The sequence below is a fragment of the Elephantulus edwardii genome, unplaced genomic scaffold (genome assembly GCF_000299155.1).
Source record: "Elephantulus edwardii isolate Elephantulus edwardi_28Jun2011 unplaced genomic scaffold, EleEdw1.0 scaffold00302, whole genome shotgun sequence".
NCBI lineage: Eukaryota > Metazoa > Chordata > Mammalia > Macroscelidea > Macroscelididae > Elephantulus > Elephantulus edwardii.
The window spans coordinates 2,377,913-2,387,315 of NW_006400052.1; the positions used below are offsets into that span (position 1 = coordinate 2,377,913).

A 9,403-nucleotide genomic window follows, 5' to 3' on the forward strand; every position below is an offset into this window, starting at 1 on the left:
TCATCTGGGGTTTGCACTTGCGGACGCCCCAGAGCCGGGCCACCTCGTCAGGATCCTTGATGACAAATTCCCCATAGTCCCCCTGCCAGGCGATGACACCCTGATACTCTTCTTTCCGCAGCAGCTCGAGAATGAAATGCCACAGCTGGATCTGCCGCGAGCCAGGGGATGACTCCGGCTTGTAGGCCCAGTCCGGGAAGGCAAACCCTGGGGACAGAGGTCGGGGAGGGGCCCCAGGTCAGGACGCCACATCCAGGCTCCAGGTCCCCCACCTCAATGCCCACCTTACTCCACCCTCGACTTGGGGATATCCATCTGCCCGTGACCAAGTTGGGACCTGGCTCAGAGAAAGACAGTGCATGTCTGTTTGTGGATGAGGGGGGCTAGATGGGAGCTGGGGGGAGGGGAAGCTGGAGTCGGGCTCCGGCGACACCGGGAGAAACAGGAAACCGTCGGCGGCGGGTCCTGGGGCCAGTGCCAGGGGGCCAGGCACCACGCCAGCCTGGCGGGCAAGGCTGCCAGTGGGGGAGGGGCAGGAAGGGGTGGCCGACACACACGTGGCTAAGCAGCTTGGGGCACAGTCCCCCCCAGAACCCACCCCAATCCCATTCAGTGGCAAGCCCCTTCCAGGTCCTCTGGTCCACTCTTAGGAACATACTGTCAAGCCCCTGGACCTGACATGAGCCCCTACTCTCACCCCACAACCCAAGAATTTTTTTTCTTAAAAGGACTAGGAGGGGTGGGGTGGCTGGTTGACGATGAGGTCAGCGCTTGCACACACAGAGGCTTCTGTCTTCCCTGGAGAGTGAAACCCAGACTGTCTGAGAGTGCCCCCCCCCCCCTGGACCCTCTTTACTGTACAGCTCTCTCCAGACCCAGGCATCCGGATGCAGCCAGCCTCCAGCTCACCGTCCCCCAAACTCTTGACACTGAACAGGCACCCTTGCAGCCTTCATCCACCTTTCTGTCTGTTCATCCCCCACATCTCCTCTGCCCACCTGCATGCCCACCCCCAGCATTAACCTTGGCTAGAGGTTGGTGGTAGGCTGGCTGGTCCCTGGAGAGGGTGGGCAGCCTGGGGTGGGGGGGCTGCGGTTGTTGTCATTTCCCAAACCCACGGGTAATCAGGGGCCATCAATAATTCAGCACCAGGCAGCCGGTAATGGAGGGCTGGGAGGAGGGAAGGGGAGGAAGGGCAGGCAGGCAGGGCAGTGGCCCTGGTGCCACTAAAGAGAAAACCCAAGTGGACATACAAAGATGAGCCAGGGTCCTGAGTCTCATTCAGGCTATCTTCCCTTGGCCTCAGCTCAAGCAAGTACCAACCAGGCCTTGAGGCAACATTAAACGTACTCCAAAAGACTCCACCCTAATATGAAATCAACAGATAATGACCCTTCTTCCCCCCTGGGAACACAAGGCAACAGCAGTTCCTATCCCTGGAAGATTCATCCCCATCCAAATCTACACCTTGCTTCCTTCATTCATCTCAAAGATGCAGACCCTGACCCCTGGCTCCATTCACAAGTTCCAGCCCCCTTAAAAAGCTCCGGGAACATGACCAGTAGGTAATCACTGACTTGAGCTTTTGTACCAGCCGTGCCTGTTCCATTCAAGAAGTCACTGTCCCTGACAGGCCCTTTCAGGGATCCCACCATCTGCCCCACCTTGAGAACCCAGGTGTTAAAACCAAATCATCACCCTGTTAAGGAACTCTGGCCCCAAGGTCTCCCTTGGCAAAGAGACCCTTGGGAACTCAGATGACCAAGCCACAGACTCCCAAGTAACTTACAGCCCCTTCTCCAAACCTCCTAATCCCCCTCAGGGGCCTAAGCTCCATACTGCTCCCCACCTAAACCCCAACTGGCCTTCTAAGACCCAGGAGGGGGAGAGAAGGCCTTGAAGACATCAATCTGGGGGTGGGGGGTATGCTAACTTCCACCCTCCCCCCAAAAATTAAAGCCACCCTTCCCAGCCCACCCGCCTCCGTGTCCCGGTAACCAAGCAACGTGTGTGCAGCGACAGTCCTGGGAGCGGGGGAGCAGGAGGCTAAAAATAAACTTTGCAGAAGAGAGGGAGTGAGAGAGACTACATGCAACACAAAGGGAACTCGGCAAGGAGGTGGGGGGGCCTCTGGAAAGACCTCAAGCTGCATTCCGGGAGCTGTCCCAGGCCCCCTTGCGAACCCCCCTCCCTGAACAACCCCACAGGGCCAGGACCCTGGCTCTCATTCCTAGCAGGAACCCTCCCCACTCCCTGACCCCCAACACCAGCTTTCCTCATCGGACACATACATGAGGGCCTGTTCCCGGCTTTGGTGGAGAGAATCAAGGGGGGGTGACGTCAGGGTGTCTCAATGGGGCTCTGTTCCCCAGGCCTTGGAGCCAGGAGCCAGGCACGGGCAAGGGGAGCATGTGTGTGTTGTATGGGTCCACGTGCTATGGCAAGAAAACACCAGGATTGCAGCAAGAAAGCTTGGGGGGTAAAACCTCTGAGGCATGGGGGTACACTGAGGCAGGGGAAGCAGAATCAGGAGAGTGAGAGGGGTTCAGGAAATTAGGAGGCTGGGTGTGGACATGGCGGCAGACAAACAGGAAAGGCCCAGATGGCGGGGTCCCAAAAGGCACACCTGGGTTCCACACACAGGCGGGGCAGGGATTCTCCCAGACTATGGAAATCTGAGGAGCAGAACTTCTGGGCACCCCGGAGTTCACGTGACTGCCCAAACTTTTCTAAGAGCCCACTGGGGTCGGAAGGAAGGAGTGGCGGTGGAGAATGCACACATCAGCCTCCTGGGGGGGGGGGCCCCACCTCCCTCACTCCAGGCAGCCCTCGATGGCGCCAGAGCCGGGAAGAAAACAGGAAGTGGGAAACAGCCACGGCAGAGGAATCAGGGAACGGGATGGAGGCTTAGGATGCAGGGTCGCACGAGGACCGATCAGAAGGCACAGACTAACAGAACCTTCAGGCTCCCGCTCTATCCACCAGCCAGGAAGCCCACACACGGGCTCAGACCCAAGACAGGACTGGGGGAGTGGCCCAGCCGGTCCCACCAGGAGAAGGCCCTTAGCAGAAAGGGAAACGAGGCGGGGTTGTCTGGGCGCCTTAGCCCCTTCCTCGGGCGACGGGAGGCTCCTGCTACCCCCAGGGCCCAGCGGCCAAGAGAACTGTTTCTGCAGGAGAAATAAAGTGGGACGCACGTGACTGACCCTACCGCACTCCGCACCCCTGCCCCACCCCCAGCCCCCTCCTCCGTCCCAAGCTCCAGGCGCTGGAGCTGCCCCCCCAGCCCTTTAAGAGCCGCCTCCACCCGCCGAGCGGGGGGGCGGCGGGTAGGCCGGTCGGGGCACACACCCGCACACAGGAGCCCTAGTCGCGGCCGCCGCCGGGGAAGGAAACAAGTTTGAACAGCGGCGCCCGTCCCCCTTCCCCCTCCCCAGTCCCCGCCCCAGGCCGGATTCCGACAGGGTAGACGGGCAGGGGGAGGCTGCGACCCCTCCCCCTGGCCGCCTTCCCCCCCCAATCTCGCGCGCTTCGGCGCAAAGTCCAGCCAGCACAAGCCTAGGGGCGGCGGGGGAGGGGAGAGGAGGGGGGAAAGTCCGAGTGGGAGGGGGGTTAATCCCGCTGCCCCCCGCCGACGGGGGAGGGGAACCTTGGCCCCTTAAGGAAGAGCAAGTTGGCGGGGAAAAGGGGGGCGGAGAAAAAAGACAGGCTCCCAAAGAAGACGAGCTTGGTACGGGAGGGGGACGAAGGAGGGAGCCTCCTTGCTCCCCCCACCTCCCTCACCCTCCTCAACTCCGGGTCCCCCGAGGCGCGGGAGGAAGAGGATACCCAAGTCTCCCCTGGAACCACCTTAAAGCCGCGCGTTCTAAGGTCGGAAACAAAAAGTTCCTTTTTCGAACGTTCGGACTGCGCTTTGGAACTTTGCGACTCTGCGCGGGCGGGGGAGCGAGGAGCCGGTGGAGATAGGCGGGGGAGGGGCGGCGCAGTCTGGACCCCGAGTCCCAAGATCCCCACTTGCGCTCTCCTCCTAGAGGCCATCCGGTATCCCCCTCAACACAGTGTGGGGCACGCGCCGCCGTGAAGGTCACGGGCCGGACCGCGCAGTGAGGGAATGGGGATAGCGGGCCCTGTGAACAGCCTCCCTCACCCCTACACGGCACACGTCTCGGCCCCCTTAGTACAACGTGACAGAGTGGCGAGGAGAAACCCCGCCACCTCTGTGCTACCGAGACTGAGGAGGAGCCCAGCGTGCAAGGTCCGGGCAGTGAGAGAGACCAGGAACCGCAGCACCCATACCACTCTGCCAGAAATTGGGGGTTCTAGGCAACACCCTCCGCTCGCGCCACGAGAAGCAACAGGTCTCGCGTGCTGGGGGACCCCTGGAACTGGGGACCATTCAGGTTCCCCAGGGTCTCTTCTGCCCCCCCAAAGTTTCTCCGCCTGGTCTCCCGGGGCAACAAGTCTTCCCCCACACGTGCTGCCCCCGCCCCTACCTGTGTCCGCCGGGGTCTTCATGCTGGGGGGGCCCGGGGCGAGGCGCCCCGACTCCGGGCCACAGCTCCCGGCGCCCGCACTGCCCCGTCCCGTCCCGCGCCCGTCGGGCCGCCCTCGCCGCCTCACCCGGCCTCGCCTCTCAGAGCCTCTCCCCTCCCCGCCACCGCCTCCCGGGTTAATATCGCACTCCGGGGCCGGGACGCCCACGCCCCCCGGCCGGCTACGTCACCGCCGCGTCGCCATGGCGACGCTGCGCCCGCCCCCTCCCGGCGCACTCACACACACACTTGCAGGCACGCAGCCACTGAGGACTGACCGGCTCTGGGCTTAAAGGGGCCGCGAGGCGGGGGAGGAAGGAAGGAAGAGGTGGGGGGTCGGATGGGGTCCCGGGGGTCATGACCCTTCTCCAAGGCTCTAAGTCTGCTACAGATAACTTAAGTCCTCGGAACTTGCGACCTGCCTCCCTTCTCCTTACTCCACGGGAACCAGAGTTTCCTTTAGGGGCTCCTAAGATGTGGGGGCGAGGGGGATGACATTCTAAATGGGGTCAGAAACTTTGGTGGAAAGGGAGTTTGGACCTTGTGGCAGAATCTTCATTGTGTGTGTGTGTGTTGGGGGAGGGGTGATAGGACCTTGATCAAGACTAATGTATTTTCCAGTTTGGCCTCACCTAGACCACCCCCCCAACCCTGTGCAGTCGGGGCAGCTGTCTCGAAGTGGGGTGGAATGGGTGGGAATCATTTCCCAACATCGGAATTGGGGAGGCGGCCGTGCTCTACGGTCCTAAGGGGATGGGGTCCTGGCCTTCCAGCTGGGGAGGAAGTGACCAGAAAGAATGCATTCGGGAGCTCTCCCCACCTCCAACCTAAGCTGCAGCTGTCCTAGGGAGACGGCTGGCGCCGGAGGTACCTCCACCTCCACCCCTGGGGCAGGGGGTTCCGCGGAGGTGGAGCCAGGATGCGAGGGGGCGACCGAAGTCTGAACAAGTGTGCTGCCACCGGCCATGGGGGGGGGGGGTGTCTCCTGGAGAGCGGAAGGCAGGGCTTAAGGATGAAGGCCGGAGCACAGGGAAGTGTTAAATAGGCTCTTCTGCGGCCAGGAGGGATGGATGGAGCCTGAGGCTCCGGGAAACAGGAAATCAGAGCACACAGATCGGAAGGCGGCTTGAAGCTGGCAGAGGAGTAGAGGCAAATAGAAGCAATAGTCGCAAGTCCAAGACTCCTGGGAAAGGCAGAATGCTCTGAAAGCCTAAAGCCCAGAAGATGCGCAGGCAGAGAGAGAGGCGCACCAGGAGGGGAAAACCTGGGTTCTTGAGCTGAAGCTCTGTGTCCATCAAGGAGTCCAGTCCCCACTAGAGCCTCAGCAAAGGTCTCAGGCCTCCTCCTTGGAGACACTGAGGCCTCCAGGGAAGATCACACACACCCTTGGGGAATTATGTAACCTTGCCTACGGACAATGCAGCTTCCCCACGGATATTGTAACCCTCTGGGAGCAGTGTGGTCAAGTAGTAATAATAATCATCATCTCTGTCTCATAACAGCTCCCAAATCCTGAGCCTTCGTGATGTACCAGTCACTATGGCCAGACACCCTTGGTGCATTCTATTTACTCCTCACAAATCCCAATGAGGAGAATTGCCATCGTTATCCCCATTTATAGGGTCACTCTGAGTCAGAACAGACTTTGCCAGCAATGGGTTTGGGTTTTATTTTGTTTTGAATTTATCCCCATTTACAGATTAAGGATATGAGGCACTGAGGGGGAAATTGCCCTGCCAAATTTATGCAGCCAAGAATTGTTGAAGGAAGGTTTCTAACTAGAATTCACCTAATTCCAAACCAAAACTCTTAAACCGTTATTGCCTTTGAGTTGATTCTGACTCATAGTAACCCCACATATTACACCTTAGAAGTGCTCCCTAAGCTTTGCTTGACTGTGATCTTAAACAGAATGGGGTTGCCAGGGCTTTCTTCCAAAGTGCCACAAAGTGAGTTCAAACTGCCAACCTTCCTGTTAGGAGACAAATGCATGCAAACCATTGAGCCACCCAGGAACCTATTTATGCCTTACTACCTCCTTGTTTTCCAAAAAGAACAAAATAATGAAAGATTTCATAGACAATAGATCTGTAACAGCCTAATGCTCTGTAAACTACTTTCTGTCTATGACAAGCACAAGGGAGTTCATCTCTTTGAACCTCACCTTTCCTCATCTATAAAATGGGAATATTAACAGATAGGAATATTGTGAGAAATTGGGGATGTGAAAAAAGTATGTATGCAATAATTGCTGGTTATAATAATTAGTAGAATAAACTGTATACATGCTGGACAATGCAAGTACCACTCATTCTACAGACTGCAACAAACTATATACGGCAGACAGCAACGATAGTGAGAAAATACTTGTTAATAGCATCATCCTTCCTGGCCCTGTTGGGCAACCCAGTGACCTTATTATGAACAATATATGAAAACTTTGCCTATCCTGTGCCATCATCATAATCACTCCCATGCTCAAGCTAATTGTTGTAGTCACAGTGTAAATTCATCTTGTTGAAACTCTTCCTCTTTTTCTGACCGCAGCATGATACCTTTTTCCAAAGACTGGCCCCCCTTGACAACATACCCAAAGTATCTAAGTGAAAGTTTTACTTTTTACTCAAAAGTTCCTTGTTGTTGTCATGTGCCTGGTTCCTTGTTGTCATGTGCCCGTCGAGTCGCTTGCGACCCTACATAAAACAGCCCTAAACTCTGCTCTGTCCTGTGCCAATTGCACTGTCTCGGACACACTCACCCCAATTACCCCACTCACTGAACCAATCCACCTCACAGATGGCCTTCCCCTCCTGCGCTGCCCCTCCACCCTCCCAAGCATGATGTCCTTCTCCAAGGACAGGTCTCTCCTTACAACATGTCCAAAGTATGTCAGAGGAAGCCTCAGAATCCTTGCCTCCAAGGAGCCACCCAGTTTAACCCTTTGCAGGATGAATCTGTTTGCTTTCTTAGCAATCCGTAGTACACTCAATACTCTTCTCCAGCACCACAGCTCAAAGGCATCAAAGGTTCCTCGAGGCATGGATAATCCATACCTCAAGGAGCACCCTGGTTGCACTTCCTCCAAGAGACAGATTTGTTTGTTCTTTTGGCAGTCTGTGGGATATTCAATACTCTTCTCCAACGTCCCAATTAAAAGGCATTGATTCTTCTTTGATCTTCCTCATTCATTGCCCAACTTTCAGATGCTTAGGAAAAAAGAAAATACTATGGTTTGAATCAGGCATACCTTAGTCTTTAAACTGTCAAGTCCTTTGACGGCAGATTCCCCCAATGCAACATGTCTTTTGATTGTTTTTATTTTATCATTTTTTGTGTGTGTACTGTCAAATCAAATCTGACTGGTACAGGAGGAGATTGTCCCTCCTTCTCCAGCAGAGCATCTGGTGGATTCGAACCATGCACCTCTGGGATTGCACTACAGCTTCTTGCCACTAGGCCACCAGAGCTCGTCTTTTGATTTCTTGACTGCTTCTACCAGGGTATAGATTGTGGAACCAAGCAAGATGAAATTGTTGACAACTTCAATCTTTTCTCCATATATCATGATATTGCCCATTGATCCAATGGTAAGTTTTTTTCGTTTCCTTGATGTTGAGATGAAACCCATATTGAATATGACACTAACCACAAGTTACGTAATTTATAAGGGCACAAATGTATTATCTCACAAGCTCGGTATTACTGTCTATCTGGTTCCTTTTTTTTTCAGGGGAAAGTGCAAACACAGTCCCCCACTACCACAAATTATACAGTCGAGTTTCCCACATTTGGGGAAATCGCAGGGGTCAGCACATCCGGAGTGCAATGGATAAGCCTCTCCCTGGGAAAACCACCTTCATGATCATGGTATCTCCCCTGTCAGGTAAGTATTATCTCGTTCCTTTTGAGAGCTCCTATGAACTATCTATTCATGCCTCTCTTCTACAGTGACAATTGGAGATCTTTGAAATTCCTAAGATTGTAGGCCACTCCAATCTCTTCCTCTTTCTTTACTTGCCTAGCTTCCTCTTTGTGTCTTTTCTCTCTTTTATAAGGAAACTGATCTTGTAGGATTACCCACCCTGCTCTAGCATGCCCTCATGTTAACTAAACTGATAACATCTACAAAGACCTTATTTCCAAACAAAGTCACATTTACAGATAAGAATTCCAAAACTCCATAGCCATTGAGAAGATTCCAACTCATTGTGAACCAATAGGACAGAATAGAACTGCCCCATAGGATTTCTGAAGGCCAGGGCCTTGGCCAGACAGTGCTGAAGCACTTCCCTACTGACTGAAAGATTAGTGGTTTGTACCCACCAGCAGCTCCAAAGGAAAAGATGTGGAAAGCTTCATTCATAAAGATTATTACCCTTCAAGGCAGTTCTGTTCTGTTCTTTGGGCAAAAAATGAGTCAGAACTGACTTGACAGGTGTGGTTTTTGTGTTCGGTTGCTTTTTAAAAAAATTCTGTTATTCTTGTTGAGAATAATAAAACATACCAATCCAACTGTTCTACATGTATAACCCCATGACACTGATTTCATTCATCCAGGTTTTGCATCCATTCTCATCCCCTTTTCATTTCATTGATCCTCTTCCATTAACATAAAATTGCTCCTCACTAAGTTTTCTATCTAATCTTTACAGTGGCTGCTGTCACTGTGATGGGGTATAGCTAGATCTTGCAAGAGCAAGATGCTCAAGTGGGTTTGGCTTTAGAGTCTAAGGAAATTTTCCCCCACGGAGCTGCTGATGGATTGGAACCCAACATTTCATTCAAGCAACTGAACTCTTTTTTTTTTTCTATAATTATATTTTATTAATATTCATAAACATTTACAGAGATTTTGGGCTTCCACTCATTCA

General features: G+C 54.1%; 1 protein-coding gene across 1 annotated transcript in view; it reads right to left on the reverse strand.

The window, feature by feature from the left end:
- The window catches only part of ERF (Ets2 repressor factor), a 6,555-nt gene extending 2,040 nt beyond the window's left edge, over positions 1-4,515 (reverse strand). The window contains exons 1-2 of the mRNA XM_006900938.1: positions 4,494-4,515; positions 2-207 (exon numbers count right to left, since the gene is read on the reverse strand). Coding sequence (XP_006901000.1) covers positions 2-207; positions 4,494-4,515 — 228 coding nt within the window. The remainder of the gene's footprint in view (position 1; positions 208-4,493) is intronic.
- Positions 4,516-9,403: the final 4,888 nt, after the last annotated feature.